The 26,898-nt window shown below is 30.6% G+C and overlaps 3 protein-coding genes, 1 non-coding gene and 1 pseudogene across 20 annotated transcripts; 2 read left to right on the top strand and 3 right to left on the bottom strand.

Annotated features, from left to right (window-relative positions):
* Window positions 1–4,110: 4,110 nt before the first annotated feature.
* On the bottom strand, window positions 4,111–4,182 carry Trnap-agg (transfer RNA proline (anticodon AGG)). Its single transcript has one exon. It is a non-coding gene; the product is annotated as a tRNA-Pro (tRNA).
* A 1,970-nt stretch (window positions 4,183–6,152) lies between these two features.
* On the top strand, window positions 6,153–7,444 carry LOC149889378 (uncharacterized; annotated as a pseudogene).
* Window positions 7,445–12,981: 5,537 nt separating this feature from the next.
* Window positions 12,982–18,393, bottom strand: LOC145183633 (uncharacterized). Of its 4 annotated transcripts, none has more exons than XM_090085921.1 (2): window positions 18,085–18,393; window positions 12,982–14,192 (listed from the first exon to the last, which is right to left on the bottom strand). In XM_090085921.1, exon 2 carries the CDS (start codon window positions 14,188–14,190, stop codon window positions 13,462–13,464), a length of 729 nt encoding a protein of 242 aa, XP_089942047.1. In that variant the 5' UTR covers window positions 14,191–14,192; window positions 18,085–18,393; the 3' UTR covers window positions 12,982–13,461. The 4 variants fall into 4 exon arrangements, with proteins under 4 accessions (XP_089942047.1, XP_079915171.2, XP_079915173.2 ...); XM_080059045.2 differs by lacking the exon at window positions 18,085–18,393 and adding an exon at window positions 17,656–17,893; XM_080059047.2 differs by lacking the exon at window positions 18,085–18,393 and adding an exon at window positions 15,168–17,612.
* A 2,091-nt stretch (window positions 18,394–20,484) lies between these two features.
* LOC145183360 (uncharacterized) lies at window positions 20,485–23,235 on the top strand. Of its 2 annotated transcripts, none has more exons than XM_080058697.2 (4): window positions 20,485–20,967; window positions 21,472–21,810; window positions 21,895–21,994; window positions 22,138–23,235. In XM_080058697.2, exons 1-4 carry the CDS (start codon window positions 20,721–20,723, stop codon window positions 22,520–22,522), a joined length of 1,071 nt encoding a protein of 356 aa, XP_079914823.2. In that variant the 5' UTR covers window positions 20,485–20,720; the 3' UTR covers window positions 22,523–23,235. The 2 variants fall into 2 exon arrangements, with proteins under 2 accessions (XP_079914823.2, XP_089940204.1); XM_090084078.1 differs by having other exon boundaries at window positions 20,809–20,938; window positions 22,138–22,522.
* LOC145183359 (protein arginine methyltransferase NDUFAF7, mitochondrial-like) lies at window positions 22,279–26,802 on the bottom strand. Of its 13 annotated transcripts, XR_016451509.1 has the most exons (14): window positions 26,662–26,802; window positions 26,303–26,391; window positions 26,060–26,119; window positions 25,883–25,963; window positions 25,665–25,775; window positions 24,903–25,016; window positions 24,688–24,754; window positions 24,480–24,538; window positions 24,141–24,184; window positions 23,632–23,837; window positions 23,346–23,454; window positions 23,022–23,089; window positions 22,691–22,901; window positions 22,279–22,400 (listed from the first exon to the last, which is right to left on the bottom strand). XR_016451509.1 is itself a non-coding variant. In XM_090084073.1 (13 exons), exons 1-13 carry the CDS (start codon window positions 26,702–26,704, stop codon window positions 22,755–22,757), a joined length of 1,239 nt encoding a protein of 412 aa, XP_089940199.1. In that variant the 5' UTR covers window positions 26,705–26,802; the 3' UTR covers window positions 22,493–22,754. The 13 variants fall into 13 exon arrangements, 5 of the variants coding, with proteins under 5 accessions (XP_089940199.1, XP_089940200.1, XP_079914821.2 ...); XR_016451511.1 differs by lacking the exon at window positions 22,279–22,400 and having other exon boundaries at window positions 22,493–22,901; window positions 23,632–23,842; window positions 24,688–24,780; XR_016451513.1 differs by lacking the exon at window positions 22,279–22,400 and having other exon boundaries at window positions 22,493–22,901; window positions 23,352–23,454; window positions 23,632–23,842; window positions 24,688–24,780.
* Between the last annotated feature and the right edge of the window lie 96 nt (window positions 26,803–26,898).

Raw genomic sequence — 26,898 nt, 5'->3', positions numbered from 1 at the left:
GGAGGCATATGAATTGGGAAATACATGATAAGGGACAGGCCTTACTTACAAATGAGACAAATTTTGCCTAGTAAGTTCTGATTGCCGCCCAAGAGTGTTCAGAAGACCAAATGAAAGATATTTTGCTTGTAACATTCGAGAAACCACTTTATATGGAGGCGGCTCATTGATGGTATGGGGTGGAATATTTTAACAGCTCGCACAGAGCTTTTTATTGTTGGTGGTGGACGTCTGACTTCTCAAAGTTGCATAGTAGACATTTTAGAACCTTTTGTGGTACCTTTTGCATCGTACATTGGAGATGGATTCTTTCTTATGCAGGATAATGCTAGACTACATACAGCACATATTTTTACTGAATACTTAAATAATATTAATATTTAAGTTTTGAAGTAGCCAGCTTGCAGTCCAGATATGAACCCAATAGGGCATCTTTGGGCCACAATGGGACGCCGTGTTAGAAACCAACATCCACCACCTAACAGCCTAGAAGAGCTGCAACAAAGTCTTATTCGCGTGTGGGAAGATTTCCCTCAAGAAATAATTAGATCTCTAATTGAAAGTATGCCACGGCGCTGTCAAGCTGCAATAACATCAAGAGATGGTAACGCTAGATATTGATAAGTATAAAATGTTTCAATTTAAGCTGTATTAATTAATATTGTGTGCATAATAATAATAACAATAATCATTTTGCTTTATTTTGTTAAACGAATCATGTTTTTGATTTTAGTTATTTTTTTTCACTATCCTCAAAGTGAATTTTATTGTTATGTTCGAAATAATTGTGTTCAGGTGTTCTATTCTTAACATGTTTGTCAAAATATATGATGATATTAACGACAATTAAAATAAATCGAAATTATAAGTGGTGCGTTAATTTTTCGGTTAAGTGTACAGAATATTACAGAAGAAATGTTTGTTTCATCGTTAATAAGACGGAACTTGAAAGATAATATCCATTAAATTCAGTCACTCATGCACTGAAACCACGATTTTTGGATTTCCTGCGACAAAATGTTAAATGGACATTCACGATGTATACTTCGACAGTAGTCTGCCGTCATATGTATATTCCATCGTCCACGATACCTTTTTTCCATCACCTTTATTTCTTGGTGAAGTTTCTCACCCTGCTCATCGCTAACATCACCGAGGTAAGTTGAAAACCGATCCAAGTGACTGTGGAGATAATTAAATAATAAGTGTTCATACCGCAACCAAGAGCAGAAAAGGATATGAGCATGTTCATTACAAGTTCTACGTAGTTAGGCGCTTTTTGGTTCCCAAGAAAATTACTGACAACCAAATAAATGAGGACTAGGCTTCTCCCTCACTTATCTCCGTGGAATCCTCAAATCGTTGATCTTTCAGGAGTTCTCGGATTTGTGATCCATCGAGTATACCTTTTTTCAGCCTCTACATGGTCAGTAATGGAAACTTTTTAGATATGTACCTGAAAAGGCAACATCTTTATTCAACGTTTTAACGAATTGTTTCATCAAAATTTTGATACCGTCAAATTTCCAGACGTTTGACGTAGAGTATTGATTGATGTTTACTTTAAGAAATTGAGTCTTACATGCTTAGAAATATTTATTTATATTAACTTCAGTACAAGAAGCTGCTATGAGTGTTGCAATTTTACCTGGAGTTCTCTCGCTTAATCCAACTTTTGGTGAAAGCATAGTACCAAGCTTTGCCTTGATTTACCGGTTGGCAAATAAATAACTTTGTTTCATTTGTTGTAAATAACTAGCAACAAGTTCAAATCCTTATCTGCGGGCTCAACTGAAACCCTAATCGCCAAGTTTAACAAGCATTTCAACTAAAATGTTAATTCAGTAAAAGTACTTGAAATGGTGACTGTGCCTGTACCACTAGAACTTGCAGGGTTCTTTATCTTAAAAGATAAAGTTGCCTTTGGAATGTCATGCATAAATACTTTAGATAATGATCGTATAGATAATGACCATATTTTAATTAATAGGAGTGTAAATATTAAATAAATATATAAAATATATAAACAGTATGTTCAATTAAACAGGAAATCTTTTTATTTTAGTTTTTTCTTCATACCTTTCTTCCGGAACTAGCAAATTCAATTTTGAAAAAAGGATCCTCTTCAGCAGAATTTTTACAAAACCACATTTTTTGTTTAGCGCTGAAAGTTTTTTTTATGAAACTGGGAAGTCAGACAATTTTATCATTGTTACTCTTTTTTACTTGTGTTAAAATTTTTGAATTAAAAACCAAACAGTTTTATACCGTGTAATAAGAGCGAAAAATTCTATACAAAATTGCAAAAAAAAAGAAACTTCATAATGTTTTTCCCTTTAAAAGAAACAAAAACTAAAACTACAAGAGTTGTTTAACACGATGACGGACCAGTAGGAACCAGTGAAGTTCGAAAATTAACGCTAAATGAATTTGTAATTTTTAGAATATTAGTAGTATAGTTTTACTTTGTCTGCTTAAATAAACTTAATTTTGGTTAATTCAGCACCTTTAATTAGGTTGCGGCTATTGCCGTCATGCCACATAGTGAACTTCGCTTTGACGGCTATAGACGCAAGTGTCCGTCAACGGGTTAATTTTACATGCCATTCAACTATGCCCGCCATTGACAGCTTTTGTTATTCACCGGAAATATATAAGGGAATTGAAGCCATTACACAATATTTGTAAAATAACAATATAAACAGTATTAATATATCGTGTTTTTACAGCTTTTGGGGCGCAGTTTTAACCAAATTTTCAGACACAGCGTGACAACTTGTTTTAAGATTTTTAAGAAAAAAACGATTTTAACAAGGGTCTGCGTATCGTTTCATTTCCATATCGTTATCATTCCGATATGATATCGGGAGAAAAAAAATCATCGGAATGACAAGAGTTCCTGTATATATCGAGATTTAAACTAACTATAATACCGATTAAAATTTTTATAACGATATTACGTCGTAATCATTCCGATGACACTTTTTTTTTCCGATATCATATCGGCATGATAACGATATAGAAATGAAACGATACGCAGACCCTTAAATTTTAAATGAGAATTATTGTATTTTTGATTGGCGCTACTGAAAGATGAAAAAATTCTTATTGCCTTCGCGATTTTAAAAATAACATCGCGGTAACAAAAGCAAAAGGATGGTTTTTATCATAAAAGCTATTATTATTTTAAAATATTGCGTAATTTTCTTTAATGTCTCTTGAGCTTACTCAGGCGTAGCTAAAGACCAAAAAAAGTGTATACTACTAGAACAAAACAAACAAAAAAATCTTTCGTTTGTTTATATAAATTAAACATTAAGAATCAATTCACTTTGGGTTTTTGCATTCTAATTCACTTAAACAAGTTGCTGTATTTTGGGATCCGAAAGTGAAAGAAGCGTTGTACATGAAACCGTTGTACCCACATAAACTCTGACAAGTAATTATTGATGCCTATTCTTAGTTCGATTCAGCCTCACATTTTCTAAAGATATTTTTTTGCTTGAGTCCGTGCATAATACGCCACATGCGTTACACCACAGATACTGCCAGTAAACCATACATTCTGCACACAAGTATTTTAGAGTCCAAGTTGTTCATAAATCGTATAAATCGCGTTAGAGAAAAAAAGTAGAATTTATCCATAGTTAATATTCGAAGAGTTATGTTGTAAAGGAAAAAATAGTGTGAAATGTTGGTAAACGTTCGTTCAGCGTTGAAAAATCATGAAGAAAAACAAGTACAAAAGGAGCTTGCTGCATTGCTGCGTGCTCTAAATACGGATTTATTTCTAAATTATTTGGAACACAAATTTTGACTTTTATTTGTATAGAGTCAATAAATCATTTAAATATATTTTAAAATGCATATATATATTGGTCCCAAATTTTCTCTAAGTTTACTTAAAGTGTTTCTTATTTTTTTTTTTAAAGAATTTCTACGCATTTTGAAAGTTATTCGTTGTTTTCCTTTTCTTCCTTTTTTTCTTTTTTTTTTTAGAATATTGTTTAATATTGCTTTCATTATCCGCAATAGAAGAAAGGAGGCGCGAAAGTACAGTAGTGCCGTCTTATTTCCTAAAGAATGAAGAAAAGTGTTATAAAAGGTGAAGGGCCTGTCCGGGAGTTGAACCCGGGACCTCTCGCACCCTAAGCGAGAATCATACCACTAGACCAACAGGCCGATTTATGAAACATGAAATAATAGTTTATATAAACCATTAAAAAATACCTGTCTAAACTTTTTTATAGATAATTTATTTCTAAATGATGTGATATTGACGCTTTTGTGTTTTTAGTTCATGATTTTTAGGAAATTAATAATCTACTTTTTTTTTTATTTACTTAACATTTTTGTTTATTACCTCTTTGTTACTGATCTGCCGCTTTGTTGCTTTGCTGACTACTTTTCGACCCATTTCTAAGCATCTTAATTTTCCGATCTTCTTCAAAATCTTAAAAAACTGAGACTAAACTGGTCATCTTAGCAGTTTTATGCAAACTTTTACAACAGATGATACAAGTAACATTAATAAGTAAAATAGTTATGAATAAAGGAGTTGGTTTCAGAAGGAAATTTAAATCATAGTATGCCCATTTTGTTTTTAGAACATCTTCCGGTTTTTTAGAATATCTTCCGGTTTTTTAGAATATCTTCCGGAATGTTTTCTTTTATACGCACTAGATAAACTAAGATAAATAATAATATAATCAATTAGTGAAATAATAGCTGTAGTAAAATGTTTTCATCTAATATAGTCAACCATATTTTGATGAAAACATCAGTCAGAGTTCTTTAACGCTTCCTTTTGTTAGTCAAACAGTTGTAACAAAACCAGCAGAGATCGATACAAGCAATCCATGTGATTTTTAAGAGATTCCATAAACAGAGATTAGAGTTGATGTAGTGTTGGAGTTGCTAGTAGCAGCATTGATGATAAATTTATTTATAATGAAACAACATTTTTAAATGCTTCTTCCTCCGCTAAAAGATCAACTCCAGAAAAATTGATTTTTAATAAACTTTTAAGCTTTAAATTGATATTCGTATTGATCTGAACTGTTTTTAAAACAATATTCATAATTAATTACATATATATACATGTATATAATAAGTGTGGTCAAAGTGTAAAAGAAGCAGTCTGACGTATGTTTTCAGCTCTATTTAAAAATGAGGTTCTTAAAATTTATTTGGTCAAAACAGGGAGAGCTTGAAAAAAAACTATTTCGTGACTTGAAGTACCGACTTGTTATTTGGAGTAAGGAATCTTTTTTTTAGTATTATGTTTAGTAATAGGTAATGTGTTGTGTTTAGCTATAAATTACGATATATATTCACAGGAGCATTAAGGTGGTAGTAAAATGTAGAAAAACCAGGAAGAAAAATGACAAAAAAAAAATTTTTTTGATTTTTTTTTTTTTAAATTTTATGAAAGATTGACCCTTTAAGTTGACTTTTAAAAATAACTTTCGACATACTTGTTTAAATATATAGCTTAACTTTGACCTACTTGAGCCCCACTATCATTTAAAACTCCCTAGCAACCTCATAGCAACAATTTTTTAACTTGTTTTGGAAGTGATTTTGGACTTGTTTTTTCAATAGCAATTTTGAGATGAAAGCATAAAGTCATCAAGAAAGAATTGCTCTTGTTTTCCCGGTCTAAACTGCATTGATAGAAGTCACAAACCTGATTAAACAGAGCACAAACATTCTTGTTGCTTATTTGATTTTTTTTTGTTAAGATGTCAAGTAAAAAAAAATTATCTAGAAAAGTTAAAAGAAAATGGAATGGATATCATCCTAATAAAAATTATTCTACTGTTCAGCCTTTAATATTTCCATCTTCATCAGTTGTTCCAACTAGTCTCAGTGCTAAGAAACTAGTTACTGACAATAGTATTGAAAGTTTTGATGATAAACAAATTGATAACTATTTCGTTTTGATTAATTTTACCATATTAAAAAGTTTGATTTTAAAAACAGTTTGTCAGTGCTGTTATTCTCCTCTTTTAATTGAAGATAAATTAAGTCATAGAATGGGTTTTTCTCATTTACTCAATATGAACTGCTCAGCTTGTGGCTGGTCTACGTGTAGTTACACTTCACTAAGAGTTTTATCAAAAAATAAACCAGAAAAAAGTAAAAAAAAAACTTTTGAAGTAAATATGCGTGCAGTTATTGAGTTATTGGTTTTCGAGAAATTGGTTGTGGATTTAGTTCTATAAAATCGTTTTCTCGATGCATGAACTTAAATTGTTTGACACTGAATGGGTTTCAAATAGTTAGCCAAAATGTTATGACAGCTTACAAAGAAGTTGCAAATAATAGTATGAAAAAACCGCTACTGAGCTTCAAAATGGTGATGATACCAATGAACCATCAAAAATACGTGTTTCGATTGATGGTTCTTAGCAAAAACGTGGGCACATGTCATTGAATGGAGTAGTTACTGCATTATCTGGTGGTAAGTGTATTGATGTAGAAGTTCTCTCAAAACACTGCAAAGGGTGTGAAATGTGGGAAAAGAGAAAACATTCACCAAAGTTTGATTCTTGGAAAGTAGGACATGATTGTTCCATTAATCATCATAAATCTTCTGGAGCAATGGAATCTATTGGTGCAGTGAATATTTTCAAGCGATCTGTTCAAAAGAATAATTTGATTTATACGGAATATCTCGGTGATGGAGATACATCATCTTTTAACGATGTTTTATCTGCTGATCCTTATCATGAGTTTAAAGTGATACCAGAAAAACTGGAATGTGTTGGTCACGTCCAAAAAAGGTTAGGTACACGATTATGTAATTTGGTTAAAAAATACAAAGGAACAAAAACCCCTATTTCTGGTAAAGGAAAGTTGACAGAAAAACTTATAAATTCAATGCAAAATTTTTATGGTATTGCTATTAGAGCCAATAAAGGAGATTTATACCAAATGAAAAAAGCAGTTTATGCTATACTCTTTCATTTTACTAGCTTTCCTGATAATGATTATCGACACCAATTTTGCCCTAGAACAACAACTAAAACATGGTGTAAGTACTGGAATAGTAGCAAGAAAAATATAACTTCATCTATGTCAATTCCACCATGGATAAAGGCTTTAATTCTTCCTATTATCCAAGACCTACAAGCTGATGAGTTACTCAAAAAATGCCTGCATGGTGAAACTCAGAATGGTAATGAAGCATTAAACTCTTTGATATGGTCTCGTATAACCAAAAACAACTTTGTAGGGAAAAATGTTCTTGAAATGGGATTAAACCATAGTACTTTAGTACATTTAAGACACCATTTGCACCTTCATTGTAATGGATCATTCAGCAGTGATCCATTACAATGAAGGTGCAAATGGTGTCTTAAATGTACTAAAGTATTATGGTTTAATCGGTTCAGTAACTTGTAAAAAAATCAGTTTTAGCAAATATTGCTCGTGTTAAACGAATGAATTTAAAATCGAATAATGAAGGAAAAAGTAGGAGAAAATCTTTAAGATCAAATAAAATGGTTTCCCGTGATACTGAACAGGATAAGAAAAAAGAATTTATGTAGCAGGTGGTTTTTAGTAGTTTTAACATTTCAAAATGATCTATTCTTTTTTATTTCTTGTTTTTTTTTGCATAAATGTTTTTAGGGTTTTTTAAAATTCAAAACATGATAACTTAAGTACAGTTTATGTTTATGAGCTGAAATTTTCAGGAAATGTTTATTTAATATTGATGCTCCGGTTGACCCATGGGTTTTCCTTGGATTTGGTTAGAAAAGAAGTTATTGCTATAAATCTATAGAGGAAGTCAAAAATTTTCAATTTTTTTAGTAAATTTGTGATAAAAAGAGTAATTTTCAAAAAATTTAAAAATGCATGGGTTAAACAGTATATAATAAGTTGTTTTATAACTGTATCGATTTTTAATCCATAATCTTTTCACTAGATAAAGATATTATGTTTTGAAATACAGCCTTTGTTGTTCTTTTTTCCGCCATTATGCATTTTTAATAAGTTTTAAAATTTATCTTTTTAAATAAAAATAATTATAACACTTTATCAAAACAAGTTTTCATCAAAAAGATACATTTTATATAATATTTCACAGTTTCATTTTTTCCCTGGTGTACCACCTTAAGAAAAAATCCTCCAACAAAAGATGCATCCGAAAGTGATATCTAAAAGCCGTTGTTCACTAATTATCAGGAGCTACTGATTGTAACGGAGGCAGAAAACAAAGAGCCATTAGAAAGTCTGTTGAGATAAATAATTTTGAACATTGTTAAATATCAACCGATGGAAATATAGTTGCTATAATTGTAACCTGGTATAAATTATTTACACAAATTGATTTTACATCTTAGTTTTGAATGTTTCTTAAGGGGGCTTCGATGATGATACAAATAACTTATTGATAGTTAAAAAAAGTTGTAAAATAAGTAGCCCCTTCCCAGTCGGCATGCATCCTCCGCACGACGTCCCTAAGACGTCCATAAGTCCGTAAAATGTCCATAAAGCATCCGTAAAGCGTCGTGCGGACGATGCATGCCCACTGGGTCGTAAAGCGTTTCCGAAGAAAATTAAAGGTATGTAAGTATAATAATAATAATATATAAATTTTTTTGATTTTTTTTACCTGTCAAAAATAATTTACTATTCTTGTTGACGAATTTCTTCATTTTAAAAGATTTATAAATAACATTCAATGCTTAAAAATTGAAGTTGATGGGCTTTAATAATCTAATTAAAATAAATTAGATATCAAAAAATTAGAAATCTAAGACTTTGTTTCGATTTTTGACTGATATGTACGTATAATATATGGTTTGCCAGACTCTGCAATGGCTAGCCAGCCCTGTACCATATTTAAGCCGATGAACATTGCAGTACTGCGCCAGGCCTGGTCATGTTCCGCAGCCAACCAGACCGTTGTTGAGCCACATGAACGTTGCTACTTGGGTTAATTTTATTGATGTTTAGAAAGAAAAAAGTTTTCAAACATTTTTATTTTTATTTTTTTTAATCACGTCACATCACATAACATTACATAAAGTTTTAGTCAGAGAATCTTGTGTCGATCAAAAAACAAAATGGAGACCATTTTACTTCATTTTAAACGATGGTCTTGCAGACCTTGCAAAAAAGGGAGAAGGGGCAAAGCGGTCAGGTTATTCCAAAAATGCGATAAAGTATTTTAAAAAATTTTATGGTAAACTATGTTTTTATATTTAAGTTTTAGATTAATATATAATACATGATATATATAATATAAAAATGTAATATTATATAATGATATTATATTTAATAATATAGTATTAAACATATATTATAATACCAATTAAGATATGAAAAACTTCACTTGAACTTCAGATGCGCTCAATATTTTGATAAGCTATCATTTTCCTCTGAATAGTTTTTGTGCAGCTGGAAACTTCTTTCATGTGGCTCCAGTCATGGAGATGTTTTATCAATTAACTGCAATAGCTGACTGCAATTAAGTTTTTACTTATGATAATGAATAACATAGTTGCTTTTAATAATTAATGAAATAAACACGAAAAGTCGAAAACACTATTTTCATAATTTATTTTACTGTTCTGCCCATTGGGAACCACCACTTCTGAATTTTTTTCATGTAAGACAACGTTAAAGTTAACGCACATTTTTATCAACAACTCTTAACAGCTGTTAAAGTTATTTAGCAAAATGCTATCCTGTACATACTACAATTTTCCTTGTTTTTTTGCAAAGAAATTAAAACATTAGGAATACCTTTCTAGATCAAGCAGAAAAAGTTAAAAAAAGTACAAAGTAAGAAGTAAAAAAATAACAGATACATTCTCACATTTTACGTTGTACTTTTCTTTTTTTTTTTTTTTTTCTGCTTTTTCCGCAAATTTTCGCCTTATAAAAATAATTTAAAATCAATTTTGGGGAAATTTTTCAGAAAAATTTTCCCAAGAGTCAAAATTTTAAGCCTAACAATGCAGATTTTATTTGACGAACTTTTTTTTTTTTGTTTGACGAACTTTTTTTTTATTTGACGAACTTTTTTTTTTATTTGACGAACTTTTTTTTTTTATTTGACGAACTTTTTTTTCTTATTTGACGAACTTTTTTTTCTTATTTGACGAACTTTTTTTTTATTTGACGAACTTTTTTTTTTATTTGACGAACTTTTTGCGGTAAAAAGTGGTGGAAAATTTGCAGATTAATTTTCGATTAAAAATTGAAAACTAAATAAAAAATCACATTTTAAAATAAGCATTTTTAACAGCAAGTTATAGATATTGTTACACTAACTTCATTAAGCGTGCTGTGTCTTATTTTTATTTTAAATTATCATTATTCTTCTTAACCTTACACATTGTTTTATTCTTAGTCACATGGTGCCGTGGATTTCAAAAATACTTGCAAAATCGAAACCATTCAAAGAAATTAAATTAATTTCAAGTTTTAAAATTTACAGTTTTTTTTTAGTGAACTACGAGAAAATAAAAGTAATTTCGTATTTTTTTAGTTAAGGTTTCATTTTTCATTTTGAAATTCAGTTTTTTAACATCTTAAATGAAAGCATCTGTTTAAAATTCTGATAAAGTTCAGAAAATTTTTAACAATTAATTATTTCCTTATCCTTAGAATCCTAGTGCATGATAGGTATCTTAAAAAACCCAAGAAATCGACTCAGTTCATTCTTACCCAATATCTTGTTGTCATATTTTGAGACGTTCTAAATGATTCTGAGAATTCTGAATAAAAAATTTGGTAATGCAACCCCTTACTTAAAAATAAACTGTGGTGTGAGTTAGGAGTCAACTTAGAATTTTTTTTTAAAAACAAAGATTACTTTTTCAAAAAAGTTTTTGGAAAACTATTTAAGGAAAAGTAATCACAGTGAGGGTTTACGAAACTTCACTAGCGCTAAGATCTTGATGCTCAAATAAGCTTATGATATTTTCTATAAACTCTTTTAAAAAATAAGAGTATATATTCTCAAGATAAATTGATCTATATGCAAGTAAAAACATTTGATTTCCACAAATTTCCAAAAATTGTGCCCTCTTTATTTTATCACTCCCCATTTGGTGAAACACCAAAAAAAAGAGGGTGATAAGATGGCGTGGGTAAAAATTTTAACTCAAACTTTTTAGAGTGTTTGATTATGATATAGTCGTTTAATCAACCTTTGTCTTTTTTGGGAGAACTACCACTGCTTTTATAAAAAAATATTTGAAAAACATTTTTTATTTGGATGGAGTAAGGATATTTACTTTAACAACAATTTTTTAATCTTTTTTTTATCGTGAATATTTCTTCCCGTTTTTGAATTTGAAACCAATCACTCAGATAAGTCTAATTTGAAGAGGAAACTATGAAATTGAATTTTTCTCATAAAATATTTTCTTCGTTTTAAATTCTTTTTTTATTTTATTTTCGGTAGATAGAAAGCACGTTACGACTTCCTTTTTTTTTGTACACTAACGTCCGTAATTATTTGAATGACTTTCCAAGATTTTCAATGTTTTACAAGTTAAAAATTAAAAAATTAAAATGTATATTTTACTGCTCTTTGTTAAAGTTAGATGCAAAAAATATATTTAACCTAAAACTTGCGCTCATCTGTTAAAAAATAACCGCTATACACATGTGTCATTCAACGCGACAAGTTCTTCAAATTCAAAAAATCTTTTCTATGTTCACTTTGAAGCTTTGGTCTCATCTTTTTCAATGTAATTTTCAAGTTCATTCCATGATTTGGCTTCTTTAATCAAAAAGATTTTTTGATTAAGGAAGCCAAATCATTCCTTAAATAACTTTATTATTTTCTAATTCACTTAAATGATTCCTGCAAATTTTGAGGAATATTTTAGGTCATCAACAGTAGTTGGCATACTTCTGATTGCCGATGAAAGTTAAAACTGAACTTTTTAAAATTCCATTATTCTGAAAAGTAAAACTTTAAGATACATAATGGAGCGCTACGAAATTACGTCTAATGCACCATAATTAACAACTACACCCCACACGTGAAAATCAAGAGGATTACAGTCCGGTGAGCTAGGGGGCCACAAGTCTGGTAGGTACTAGGAAGGTACTGGGTACCTACCCTCAATTTTGGAGATACTTTTGTTGTGTACGCTTATTTCTTTATTCGAGGCGCGCCTGGGTTTTGGTCAACCTGCGCAGCTACTCCGACAACAAGCCTCTCATTTCTTTTTATGTAGCAGTCATGGACATTTCTTGAGATGAGGGACTAAACATTTTCTAAGTCTTTGTAGTATTGCAACCTCTTTTACACTCTGTAATCTAAGTTCTTGCGTAGCTTGGAGAACTTAAAAATTAGTTTGGGTGTTCTTTGGTACAAAGAGCAAATATTCAATGGACGTTCATGTCTACAGTTTTAGCTACTGCTAATTTTGAAAGATAATGAATATATTTAATGAATATTGCACCAGATCTCAATTTAAGTTCGTATCTAACCAACAAAGCTTAAATTAATTTATCGGCGTTGGCATTGTGCTAAATTGTAATTTGTAATTTAAAAAAAAACAAACGATGAGACGGTTAAAGCTACGATTCATCTGCGTAAAGTTGTTTAAATTGTCGTTATTACCTGCCGACTTGTCTTAACGTTAGCTGCTGAGAAAACTTGATCAGATGGTTAAAGTTTAAAATCCATCGCCGTAAAGTTACGATTCATCTGCACAAAGTTGTTTAAAGTTTTATTATCTGCCGCACAACGTTATTCCTGCCTTAAAAGTTAGCGGAAAGTAGTTTCATAACCGTCCGACGAATTCATAAAAATGTTAAACAAGCGCCATGAATGCTTTGGGGTCTCCTTTTTTTTCATATTGTATAAAAGCGAAAATTGATTTTCATATTGTATAAAAGCGAAAAATTATATTGTATAAAAGCGAAAAATTCAAAAATGCGAGGATGATTTTATTCAAACTTACTACGATATCAAGCGATCAAGGAAAACACACAAAATGTTGTTCTCTTAAAACTTAAAAAAAAACTAAAAATTTAACAGTTTTATTAAAAATACTTTATACAAACACAGTTTAAAATAATTAGATTAATTATAATAATTAGAACCATCAATTTAAAATAAGTTACATTTAAAGGAGACGAGAAAAAAATGAGCAGAAAAAGAAACGACCAGTAACCTTTTTAACTGTACACAAAAAAAGAGAAATACGTGAAATAATAAAAATAATAGTATAAACAATAACTCAGTTGACTCTATTGTACACCAAATACTTGCAACAAAACTATTTCAAATAAATTATTCATAAAAATAGACGAAGTAGGCAAACAAAACTAAAATGGGAAAAAGCACAAATTAATTACTGCCCTTTTTTTCTTCCTTTTTTTACTAACTTTTTAAGGTCACTTAATTCCCGGTACAAATGGTTTTGTAAATTTTAAATGATGTCATGCTGAAGTGGATCACCGGGGATCACCAGTTTACACCAGGGATAAACTTCTTTGTCTTGAAGTAGCTGAGGGAATGATCATCGATGAATCATCAATCGATTGTACTGTGATTAATGGAAGCGCAGTTAACTTCAGTCCTGAATAAAAACGTTGTTGCATTTCATGGACTTCGTCGATCGTCGAGTTGTCTTCTTCAAAAAGATTTATTCCACTGGCAACTAGCTCGTTCCGCATCTTGTTCAAGTTTGCTCCCGTATCGCTCTTTCGCTTACTGCTTTTCAGAAGCGGAGTAAACTCGAACGATCTGCTTCTAGAACGCTTTAAGTATTCTGGTATGTCCATTTTTTCTTCACTCGTCTTTTCTGAATTGCTCGAAACTTTCTTGAAGCTTTTTTTTCGTTCTCTACGAACCTCTGACTGCACACCGTCAAAAACACCACACTCTAGAGCGTGCTCAAAATGTCTGTTCTCTAGAACTGTTTCTTGAGAGTCGTGAGTATCATCACTGAGATATAGAGAAGAGCCGCTTGAACTAAGTGAATCTTCGTAAGAGAGCTGGCGATCTGTATCAATTAGGGATTTGCGTGAGCTACCCACCGACATGCAATGGCAATGAATAGGAGATAAGCTTCCAAACACGCTGTATGAACTATTATAATCATAATCTGTTGAATACAACCCACGGAGATTATCTCTGGTTTGGTCAGTACTTGGAATATTGGGGAGAGATCGTTTTCTTATTTGTTCAGTGATCAGCATTTCTTGAAAAGATATTTCAAAAACGATTTATATTAGCATAGAAAAAGCAGTTTACTAAATATCAGAAAAAAATCCATTTTACAAAAAATACAGAGCAATAGATGCATTTAACCCTTTGGTTACATACATCTATTGCTGTTTATTCATATACTTCAAAAACCATCGAAGAAAGATGTATTTTTGCATTAACGCTATTAGAGAATGTTAAACGCAATTTTATTTTCCTGTTACCACGATTTTTTTATTATATTTTCTAGACTCGCCATTACAAGCTGATTTTTTATTCCGTGGCCAAAAACTTACTTTGGTGATTCCCTTGTATCCTTGGCTTATCAATCTTAATTCTAAAAGCAAAACTAGAAACAAACCTCGATTGCAAACAAAGAAAAAATTCGAAAAGAGAATATTTTAAAGATTATCAATTATCTCTAGATCTTTGTTGACATCTCATACACAACGCTCCTTTTGTCTCAAAATCTAACATTTGTAGAAGCAATATTCAAGCGTTTTAAAGTCTATCTCAATTCCTTTTGACTGTATTGACTGTATTTAGCATAAACATTCACGCTAAGCACGTGACTAATTTTTGGAGAACAATTTTTATAAGTAAATGAAATGCGTCAGAATTACACCATTTTAATTGCAAAGGAATGTGGGATTTATAAATCAGCTTCATTTGATTGTATTTCGCAATTTTGTGGTTTTTCCTTGAATAAAATGTTTTTAAGTATCAATGCTTGCTCATATAATATGTAATTTTTCCTTTTTAATAAATTTTTTGACGAAAGCTTTTTATCAGAAATATAACTTTAACCAACGTCAATAATTATGAAGTCGTTAAAGACGGTTTCTTAAAGCTGTAAAACTCACCCAGGTTTTTCAGTCAAATCTTTAAAATGAAATTGGTGGGTTTCGTGAAATTTTCGTTAAACTGGTGACTAAACTTTTGTTTATTACTAAACTCAAAAAAAACCCACCTTTTCTTTTTTAACAACGAGAGTCACCCTTTACTTTTAAGCAAAGCAAATATAAAGCCAACCCTTCTCTGTAAAATGCAAGAACTGTTATTAAAGTGTTTGTATATCCACTTTAGCAGAGATATTCTAAAAAGCTTTATTTTTAAACATGATAATTGAGCCAATGAAATAATAGAACTTTCACAATAAAACTATCAATTATTAAATAAAACGCAAAAAGACAAATATTTTCAGTAACCGGAAGATTGGACAAAGGGAAAAAGTTTAGAGGGGGAGAGGTAGTAGCGGATAGTATGAACCATCTGCATCGAAAGTGTATGAGGCACAGATATAAAAATGATGAATCGAGATTCTTTGTTTATTTATTCATCGGAGTTTTGTTTAATTCTTTCATAATCATTATCACTCAAGAAATTTGAATAATTAATGCCTTCATTAAAGAAGAAAATTCTTTACATTCCAAGGCACTTTAAACACATCAAAAATACGGAGCCGTTAACGATAAACAAAAGAAAATGAGAATAAAAATAAGCAACACAATCCTAGCAAAAAATTTCAGAAACCTGATTCAAAAAGCTGTTAAACATTTTGGTCTCGATTACTTACTCTCGATTACAGTTCAACCTAATGATTTCTTATTTCTAAGTTAATCACTACTTTAGACTTTTATTTTTTCATAAAAAATCTCTCTGTTCGATTAGGTTCGCTCGTTTGAAATAAGTTTAACTCATTGAAAGCATTTAAAAGCAAGGCAGTTCACTACCAATCCTAGGCAGTGTTATTTTAGACTGATTCGTTGTTTGGTTCAAAACGAAAAGCTTCAAACTCAATGTGGCAGCAACACATTTTTTCAAAACCAATTGCTAAAACAAAACCCATGTAACAAAAAAAAAGGCTAATAATCACCGTTTTAGAGATTATGATGGCTAGACATCAGCAAGATAATGACGGCTTAGAGATAAAAAAAAAATCCCAAATTACATTTTTTTTTTAAGTCTCAACGGAAGCAACAATTGTAATAGAGCGTTATTCCTAAGTAATACATTTTTAAAGATTTATTTCTGAATTTAAAAGTTCACCAATTTAAACATGAAATCATCTGATAAATATCAGACGGTCACAGACTGAGTACTAATCGTGTTACTTACCTGAGTACTAACCGTGTTCGTCTAAGTTTACTTTAGTAGTGGTTTGAAATTCATGACTTTTCCAGAGAAAATGAAACTGAAAAGAAATTGGCGAGAAGTGGGAGACCGAGAGGAGCCATGATAAGCTTAATTTGTTATTCGTCTAACGCGTGGTAGAGTTGTGGAAGTAAAATTTGTTTTAAACGCTCAAAAACGTGCTTTTAGAAGTTTTTTTCTATCAACAAGGAAAAAAAGTGGCAATTTACTTTGAAGCGCTTTTCACCACAAAATAAAAAGAAGTTGCTTTAATTTCCAGCTAAGTAAAAAAAAAAAACTTTGTTTAATTTTCTTAATAAACAATTGTAAACTACTAAGATTTATAAACCTAAGTAAAGGGAAAATAAAAATTGTATCTATCTTTAAGCACTGCAAAGTCAATAGTTACAAAGGAAAGTCTGTTTTGTTTACAATTCTTTTTACGGACTTTTTGTACCACCAAATATCAGTGCAAATGGTTATTTAAATTTAGAAAATGTACGAAAGTTTAATATTTTTAAATCAAATTTAAATGAAAGTGGTCATTGCTACAGCAAGCTGCATCGTTCTCTACAATCTTAAAAGTACCCCTCCCCTTCCCGCCCAGGTCCTTCCTTTCTCCACCCTTTTTACAATAAGAAGACTTTACAAATTTGATTTTATTCTCTGTAAACTTCAAGTAAAACTTGGACGAAACAGATGAAATGTTTACACTATCATTTTAAATTAGGCGGGCAACAAATACAAATTGCTCGTAATATAAAAGCACACAATGATATCATCTATAAGTATTTAAAACTCTAGCTTGATTCCACAAAGAAATGAACGCAAAAAAGAACCAAGCGAAAAACCAAAAAAGTATGAAGTAGGATGAAAATGTTATTGAAAAGGCATCACAGCTAACCTTTGATGTTTTTTTTTTAAGAAAAAGAATACCTATGATACAATCGTTAATATCCTAACTTTCAAATAATTCACTGCGAATAGATCTACACATGGTTTACACATGGTTTTTAATCCATATGCATCTGCTTATTTTATAATATTCATAAATTGTGGTTCCCTGGAGTTAAACTTTGATACACAAAAAGTAACTTGAGGAGTCGAGTTTTGTTTTTTAAAGTTCGTTGCATTATTAATGTTCGTTGAAACAGCGATTTTTTTTTGTTTGTTTGTTTCGTTTAGAAAAAAAGGTAAAAAAAAAACTTTAAATTTTAAAGGTTTTAACTTTTTAGATCATTTTTTTCAAAATACGCTTGAAAAATAAATTTAACAGGCGTTTATCTTTTTTTTCTATACGAGAACATGAACGTTAACCAACTCACCTTTTTTCTGATCACCAGCACTCTTAAGATTGAATTGCACATTAATTTATGTAATTATTTCACAACTCAATTTATTAAAAATCCAAAAAGAAAAAAAAAAAAAAAAAAAAAGAAAAGAAAAAAAAAAAAAGGCTTTATGTGAGCTTCGAATTAACTTGAGTACAAGCACTTACTGCAATAAGTCAAGAAACGAATTCTCAGTCATTTTAACACTAATAGGCAGATGTTATTAATTTTTCATTTATAAATAAGCGTAAAATGAATACAAATAATAGTTACGATTGTTGAACGCATGTTAGAACGCAATCAATAAAAGTGTTAAATTATAAATGTTCTGAAAAAAAAGACAGCAGCCGCTTTCAAACACATCACTAAAATAGTAATAATAATAACAAAAATAATAATCCTGTCTCAATATTAATTAATTACCTTTAATTCTTTGCTTTTTATATCTTTATCACTGTTTTGTTTTGTTTTGTTTTTTTGTTGTTGTCTTTTGTTTTGTCTTTTTTTCTAAATCCAACTTGATAAGTAATATTCATTTCTTAAAGTTTATTTACGGACTTGAAAAGTATAGTGTGTTGGCGGTCTTAGATCTCATTTAAAAAAATCAAGGAAGTTTGAAGTAGATAAATCTATTTACTATAAATAGAGAAATCTCAACGTTATTTATTATCTTTCACAAGTTTTGTTGATTTCTTCAATAACAAACGCATGCGCAATCACTGCTTCGAACGAACTTTGTTAAATTATCTCTCTAACTTGCGTTTTTATTTTTATTACGGCGATTTTTTTTTTTTTTAAGAAAGTACCATAATTATTGATTTATGCATTATTATCGAGCCAGTATTGTTAATGATTTTTATTGATTTTACTTTAAAAAAAAGACAAGTCCAGGATATAAAAACCTCATTCACATCAAAACTTGCATCCCTATTTAAGGACTCTCGCTGATTCGTGATGGCCAAAATTATTTCTCTAAGACCAGCCATCAGACTTATTTAAAGTGATTTTATAGTCGTGAAAAAAAAACAACACGCGATTGTTTTTGAACACGTGGTTATTTAGCGAACATCAAAAAAACAAAGTTTTAATTTTTCAAAAAGTAACTTTTAGACAGATGGAAGGAATTTCATTCTTCCTTGCTTCTTGTAGATACAGGCAAAAAGTGGTTTGAAACAAATATTACGAGGGAAAGTAAATTGTTTATCTCAGTAAGTTTCTTTTCCAGAGTAAAAACACAGAATTATTAAAAACTGAAATAAAATAAAAAAAAAACAGTTTGAAAACTTTGCAAATCCTCGATGCACCAAAACCAGCGGTACGATGAAAGCGTTAGCGGTGTTTTTAATGAAGGCAAAATTTATTTTTGTAAAAGAGTTCATTTAATTCTCAAACGCATTTTTTTGGTCATGAAGATGCTTCGGCTTTTTGTTTTCATTATAAAATATTTAGGAAATAAAATTATTACAACTTAGCCAACTTTGCTGAGTGAAGCAAATAATAATCTATGATCACTAAAATTTTGTGCACCGTTTAAAAAATAATAATTTCTTAATTTTTCTCAATTTTTCTTTTAAAAATTTTTTTTATTAGGAAAAAGATAAATTCTATAAAACTTTTTATCCTATTGACATGTTCTCAATGACGTCATTTCTTCTGATTTTTCCCATTCGAGGACGTAGTGGTCGGTCGTGAAAATTGATCTTTGCCTCAGAGATCAAGACTGATTCTCTTGAGGCACAGTACGTCATACTGCGAAGTTGATCGAGATTTTTTGCTCGCTAGCCCTTAACGTAAACTATTCTTTTCAGAATAACTAAAAAGTCTTTGATTGTGCAACATTCAGGTATGTTTGGCAGGTTATTAGCGTTTTTCATCAAGATACGAAACCATATTTGCATAATGTAATACTACTAGGTCGTGTTAAAAGAGACATTATCAGAGTGATGGTCAGCTATGAAAATAATGTATTCTGTTTCATACCTTTTTTTAAATAATTTGGGTTGCGAAGCCACTCGGAGCGAAGTAAATTTTTAAAACTCCCTGGCTGGAAAATGATGCCAGACAAACAACTTGGGACTCAGACTTCCATCTTTAAATTCCACTAGCAATAATTCCTTCAAAATCGCTCGAGTAGAAGAAAAAAATCGAACCTCATTGCCGATGAGTTTTTTTGCCAAAGCGAAATTTGACTCGAGGATGCACGAAAATATTGTCATTGCTAAATGATGATTTTTAGAACAAAAAACATAATTGATCTCGGTTGTGATAAGTCAGCTCGGATTTTTGACATGTGAAATTTATTCACATGAACCTTTAGTTTCAATCCCACCTCGCTCCAGTTTTTAAGGCATTTTTCTGAAACGCCAGGGAACAATAACTTACCGAGTTTAGTACATCAAAACCTGTGCGGCACTTAGTGTACGCTGATATGTAATATTTATGGATATTTACGTAACTTGCGTTTTTGAGGTTAATTCTCGTATTGCTTTTATGTTTTTACATTTTTTTTGTTTTTGTGGTATTTTTATTTATACCTGTAGACGGTTGCAATGATCAGCTTGACAACTCGAATAGTTAAATATTTTATTAATTGCAATGATCAACTTAATTTCTCCAATAGTTAAATATTTTAATGTGTCTAACTTTTTTTTGTTTGTTTAAATTTTCATTTACAAACAAATTTACTTCTGTGATGTCAACACTTCATTGATCTTTTATGGATTTAGTTCTGAATTTACACTGCACTCCTAAACTATTTTAAACCCACGCGTACCTCAAGGCGGCAATCTTATTGTCAAATTAGCTTTCTAGAGTTCACTTGACGTTCAATGCCAAGATTTAAATGAGCGGAAGCAGTATAATCAAGGTAGCCAAATTACACACAATATATAATGATATGAATGAAGCAATTTACAGAAAATTGAGAAATAATAATCTGCAAAGTGCGAAGATTTAAAATGAATTAAAAGTACCCACACACTAATTGTGCTTATGTAATATCTAGTAATTTATTTATTACATTTAAATTATGTAATATCTTGTAATTTAAAGAAAGAAAAATGGAGATAAGAGTTCAAAGCGTACAAAATTTTCTAAAAGAGATAAAATCATCAGTCAGAATGGGTTCATTTGTGTTTCAAAGGAGATATTTACGGAAAGAATTTCTCTACCTCGCTGTTGCAGCCGCTTTCATTAACTTAGCAGAGCTTTGTGATAAAGAATGTTTTAATGGAAATTGCATAACCGAAAAGGGTCAAGACACGTGCTTCTGTCGAAGGTATTACTACGGTCAATTATGCGAAAAACGTGAGTACGTTTAAAAAATTCTTAATAATTTGTATGAGAACGCTCTATCGGCTGGGATGTCAAAGCTAATTTCTCAACACTCCAAAAATCGAGGCGCATGCTTTTAAAGTATTTACTGTTGTGTTTTAAGAATAAACGTTTTTTCCAGAACTCGTTTGAAGAATTTAACACATTTTTTCCTTCCTAATAAAAAACAAAAAAGATTTACTTTCGGTTAAAAACAAATCTGAATTATTTAAAGAATGCTCAATGATATTTAAATAATACTCAATGATGTTTAAGAAACTATGTACCATGTGCTGTCTACAAAGATTAAAATACCACTTTTTTGTATTTGTATGTTGGGGGGTGGGTGGAGAGGGGGGGGGATGGGTGGAGAGGGGGGGGGACTGAACTTTAAAACTGAATTAACAATTATAAAGAGATCTTACAATGAAATGTACTCTAGATTAATTCGCATTATCTTTTAAATTTCATATTTTTTAATAAAGAATTTTTACGTAGGTTGTAACTCATATAACTTGATACTTAAAGAAAGAGTGGAGATAGAATTGAAGGACTTTGCAAGTATGAGCGCAACAAACATATCAGTCGATGGTGCTGGCTTAAAAATAACCTTAACGTTTAGTAAAGATGACATAACCATAGGGATGCTCAATAGCAGCATATCTGAGATTCCAATGATCTCAACAAACCTTCTCGCCATTGAAGATTTAAACGAATGCGAAACAGAGGTCTGTTTTCTCGATAAACAATGTTCAAACGAACTGGGAAGTTTTCAATGCAACTGTGGAACTGACTACAACGATGAGAACGGATTATGCATTAAGTCTAACTCAAAATGTGAGTCGATTATTACAGAGAACAATGAACTTGAGCAAAGGCAACACACATCAAATAAAATGTGTTTTTTCATTTTTTTTTTAGTCAGCAATGGTTTGATACCATGGATCATTGGGTTTGGTTTAGTAATCATCATTCTCTCAATCTTCTTTCTGTTTGTTTACTGCTGTAAATTTCCACAAAGGTTTTTTATGTTCAACTTTTTACTTTTTTTAAAGAAATATTAAGATTAATCGGCCATCTTTCATTTTATTTTCCCTTTTGAGTATGACATCTTTCACATTTTTTATAAGAACACTTCTTAATAACTGAATTCGTTTTAATTAGATTAAAATGGAACGATGAAATAAATGAACTGTCCTCTACTCCTCAATCAAATACTCAATCAAGAATTGATACATTTTCAGATTTACCAGATCATCTCTACATGTTGACGGTAGAAAATGTTAAAAAATTAGAACTCATGTATTTGAATCAAAGAGAAAGCTTAGCGCCGTTTGCGATTCAAAACTACATTTTGAAGAACTCTATTCTTGATAACCCATGCACATGTGTTCTCGATAAACCATGCACATGCCAAATTGATGATACTGAAAGTAAGAATAGAACATTGCTCTCTCTCGATAAAAGCATTCAAGATAACGAATTAAAGAATGAGAAGAGTGCAATAAAAATACAAGAGGACAGCTATTTTAATATTTATTCGGTTTGAGTCATGCACATAAACCGTTGAAAATATTCGAAAAACAACCTATCAAAGAAAAAAATATCAAAAATGTAAGTTTAATAACTTAAAACGAAGAAGTCAGTTTTCTTCGCTTAATATTAATTAAAAAACTAAGAGGACTTTCTCAGTAAAAACGTCATCAAATACACCGACCTTCGTGCAACGCGCTATTTCTCCAGGTTTTTTTCCTAGTTACAACATCTTGTACGACTTTACATTAGCTGAAGCAATGTGGAATTGGAGATGCCGAATTCGTTAACGCTAAGCATTTAAATTTTTCTCCCATTTTTTCAGGATTTACGAGATAATCAAGAGATGAAGTCAAGTTACGAGCTTGTTCGCTGGTAGCTTTCTTTAACAAGGCCTTAAAAAAAAGAAACCGCTAACATATCGCATTTTGAAAAAACGTAACAGTACAGACAAAAAATGTAACGGTGCAGACAAAAAAATTATTTAATATTCGGGATTGAAGTCTTAAACATACCTTTAGTCTTTGCTGTATACCCATTTGTAAAAGAAATGATTGCTGAGTGATGGGTCCATAGCTCCTTACTACAAAAATACAAGAATTTTTTTTTTAAATTGAAATTAAAATTCTTGTTTTAACTTTTAACGCAATCAAGTAACGAATGTTCTTTCTGATAAAACTTTTGTTTTATTGTAATCAACATTTTGTTTAAATATATACATATACTTTATTTTACTTTTTTTTAATTATGGCCAATAGACTGCACATTTCATTATGCAATTTATTGGCTACAATCCGTATGTTGTATGTAAAAATGTAATAGAAACTAAAATCACACACCATTACCACGAATGCAACGCTTCAAGAAACCAAAATCAACATTTGCAGTTAAATCGCATGATCCAGGGTTTGTCAATATATTGTCAACTATAGCGTGGTTTTTATATCCCTAAAGTAACACAAAGGGTGACGTTTTAAAAGACATCATTACAGATTGATTGTAATATCGAATGAATTTTTTTCACAAAGTGTTCATATTTAACCATCAGTGAACGTTTTGTGTACTTTGTGTTCAAAATAAAAAACGCAAAATTGTCAAAAATGCAATTACAGATTTAAAAATTACCCTCAAAGAGAATCGGTCACAATTTAAATCCCCATAATCAATAATAAGAGCACAACCACCGTTGGAGGAAATGACTTCACTCATGTAAGAAACAATGACAGCAGCATCAGGGCAAACTTCGCACATATCCGCATTGGTTTGAGGATCAATGAACGTTCGAGCGACGGGGCTTGGACCGGGCGCGGTTACAAACTGAAGTTCACTTTCTGCGCTTAACAGCAACAACAGTTAGTGTAAGAAACGGAAACCATGCAACAAGGTGTTGGTCATTATAAGGTTTGAAATCAAAATTCTTGACCATATATACATTACATAAATTATATGATATTGTTAGTTAAAGAAGAACTAACATGATGAATCACGTGTTTATCAAGCTTGTAAGAATTTCATTAGAAAATAAGATTTCATTAAAAAATCATGAAAAATTATAGAAAATGTTGATCACAAGAAAAGTTAGTTTTACATAAAATATTTTATAAGTAAATTACAAAAATCATAGGATTTCATACCTATTCAATCCGATTAATAATTCACGGAACGATCCGCCGACTTTCTAAATAATAAGATATTAATTTATTGCATAAAGCTAAGAACTAGCTGTAACTAAAATTATTGGCTAGCAATTAAGCAAATGAGTACGAAGTAAATACTGCATATGATCGGTAGGTTAAACGCTGCTTTCCTGATAAGATGTTAGATGTGCACCGCTGTGATAGTTCCTTTTAATCTTACTAAATTCTAATGTTGGCAAAATGTTATGAATGTTAATAGAATTGATAAAAACTGGAATTAATAAAAACCGGTTATTATTAGCGAAATATAAATTATTACCTTAAATGAATTATTACCTTAAATAAATGAATAGGTAAAGCGTCGAAAAACTCGTGCGCCAAATAAAATGTCAAACCTAAAAGAAGTTGAAAAAGTCGACAGCTATTGGTTAAAAAAATAGCAAAAATAAAAGCTCGCTATTAATAAAAAAAAAAAAAAAAAAAATAGTAAAAATAGTAAGAAGCTCACTATTGGTTGAATAAATTCTATTTTCAATAACAGTACCTTTGGGGACATCTTGTATTCGAGCAAACCAATTAACTTTCGTACCATTCGGCGTTGTACAACAATCCTATAAAACGACGTTCCGCTTTTCATCTACATGTAGTTATAGCAACAGTAAAAGCAATTATCATTGAAAAAATCATAGAAACACAATTTTAACATTCAAAGGTAACACACAAAAGGTAACACACAGTTCTGTATGACTTTTAACCCACCTTCGTATGAAACGATATACCAAGATTTTTCTTTTGCAAGGAGATCATTGCGTCACTTATCTCCACTAAATGAACTTCAAAATGTGGAAGGGTCTCAGGAAACTGTTTCATTACCTAGCAACGAGACAACAACGAGATTTTATTAGATAGCAACGAGAATGGACGTAGACTGTTTTCTAATTTTGAAGTAAAGAAAACCAGAACTCTGAGTGGTGGATGATGATGATTTGATGGATGATTCATGTGAATTAATTTTTGTGTGGAATAATTTCAACATAGAAGAAAATCTAAAACATCTTTTGGAGATACCAGATGAATAGTTCATCACCTGGTGAAGAGATGGTTACCCGTTTATTAACATTTATTATTTACACGCAAGAAGAATAGCTATAATATTCATTAGAATGAGTATATTCATTATAATGAATATTATAGCAACCTTTTTGCGTATAAATAATATTGCATGGATGCGCATAAACAATATTACGAGAATGCGCATAAATAACATTACGCAGGATGCGCATAAATAACATTACATAGGATGCGCATAAATAACGTTGAGTGATGCGCATAAAAAATATTGCGTAGATTAATTGACATTAAATAAATCCACGCAAAAATTTAACGAAGACGAGTGGGAGACTCTTTAAACTCCTAAAATTACTTCAGTCACTATTTTATTTGGCTAATTCAAATTTTGCTAGAAAAAATCATTTAAAAAAATTACAATTAAGATTTTTAGCAAACCCTAGTTTTTTTTACCCGCAATACATCAGCCATTAACGTTCCTCTTCCAGGTCCAAGCTCAACAAGCTGGACACCAGAAGGTTTACCCATTTGAATCCATTGCGCAATAAACCAAATGCCTACTAACTGAAATAAGAAAGCGCTGATCACAATGAAATTCTAACTTTAATCAATATCTTGAGAATAACAAAAGCAGGGTCCAAAAAAATTAAATTATATGTAAAAAGCCGAACTTCTCCAAACATCTGTGAAATCTCAGGAGATGTTGTAAAGTCTCCTTTAGCACCAAACACATCATTTTTCATATAATAACCCTAAGAAATATCAGAAAAGATTAAAAATTCGAAAAAGTGTCAACAAAGAAAAAGAAAAAATATTGTAAAAAAAAAAGCAAAAAAAAAGGATCAAACCCATATTGGATTAGTGAGAGCTTCTTTCATGTAGTTAGCAACTGTCATTGGTCCAACTGTCTGCATTAAAAATTCAATATAAAGATAAACATAAACATATTTTGTGAGTTTAATTATATTCATTTGAATTTAAAAAGTTGAATACAAAATAGATAGCAATATAAAGCATAAAAAGAAATCGTAAAAAAAAAAGATAAACTGGTATTATGCAGGCATTCTTTTAAAAATTAAGAAATTTTTTACTTTGATTTGTAACTTTAGATGATCAAACAAACATGATGCAGGGTGTGTTGCTAAGCATCGGAAAGTAATCAGCGGTAAAAACTTTGAGCCTAAATAGAGAATGAAATCCTCATCATAAATAGAAAATGACATATTCATCATAATTATCAAATAATTTTCATAATTACCTAATAATTTTCAAATAAACCAGTAATTGAAAAGAAATCTTTTTCTTTAGAAGAAATATTTTTATCCTATATAATCTCATAATACCATTATAACACTATTAGTAAAAAATATCAGCCAGTCACATTGCAATAGTAATGTCACAATACTACATCAATATCATAGCTTGAACTCTGGATAAAAATATAAGATACCTGCTAAGTAATTTACTTTCTTAACAGCTGCGAAAAAATTCATTGAAATTAATTTAGAATCTAAAAAAATGAAGTAAATTATTCTTTATCTTTGCTGATGATCAATAAAATAAAAAAAATAAAAAAATATTTACCCATCCATTAAATTAGACAACTTATAAAAGCAAATTAAAATCCTTTTTGCAACTTGTTGTTGAAACTAAAATCTTAATGAGACTTCCTATCAACATGCCCTGG

The sequence above is a fragment of the Hydra viridissima genome, unplaced genomic scaffold, assembly GCF_058129835.1.
Source record: "Hydra viridissima isolate aposymbiotic clone 2 unplaced genomic scaffold, HvirCarnegie_v1 scaffold_4, whole genome shotgun sequence".
In the NCBI taxonomy this organism is placed as follows: domain Eukaryota; kingdom Metazoa; phylum Cnidaria; class Hydrozoa; order Anthoathecata; family Hydridae; genus Hydra; species Hydra viridissima.
This window is presented reverse-complemented; position numbering and strand designations above follow the sequence as displayed.

Coding starts and splice junctions, on each gene's coding strand:
- LOC145183360 (XM_080058697.2), top strand. CDS start 20,721: ATGGAGATAAGAGTTCAAAGCGTACAAAATTTTCTAAAAGAGATAAAA. Junction 20,968..21,471: donor CGGTCAATTATGCGAAAAAC/GTGAGTACGTTT, acceptor ATTTTTACGTAG/GTTGTAACTCATATAACTTG. Junction 21,811..21,894: donor CATTAAGTCTAACTCAAAAT/GTGAGTCGATTA, acceptor TTTTTTTTTTAG/TCAGCAATGGTTTGATACCA.
- LOC145183633 (XM_090085921.1), bottom strand. CDS start 14,190: ATGCTGATCACTGAACAAATAAGAAAACGATCTCTCCCCAATATTCCA.
- LOC145183359 (XM_090084073.1), bottom strand. CDS start 26,704: ATGAATTTTTTCGCAGCTGTTAAGAAAGTAAATTACTTAGCAG. Junction 25,964..26,059: donor CTCTCACTAATCCAATATGG/GTTTGATCCTTT, acceptor GATATTTCTTAG/GGTTATTATATGAAAAATGA. Junction 24,539..24,651: donor TAGAATTTATTCAACCAATA/GTGAGCTTCTTA, acceptor AACTTCTTTTAG/GTTTGACATTTTATTTGGCG.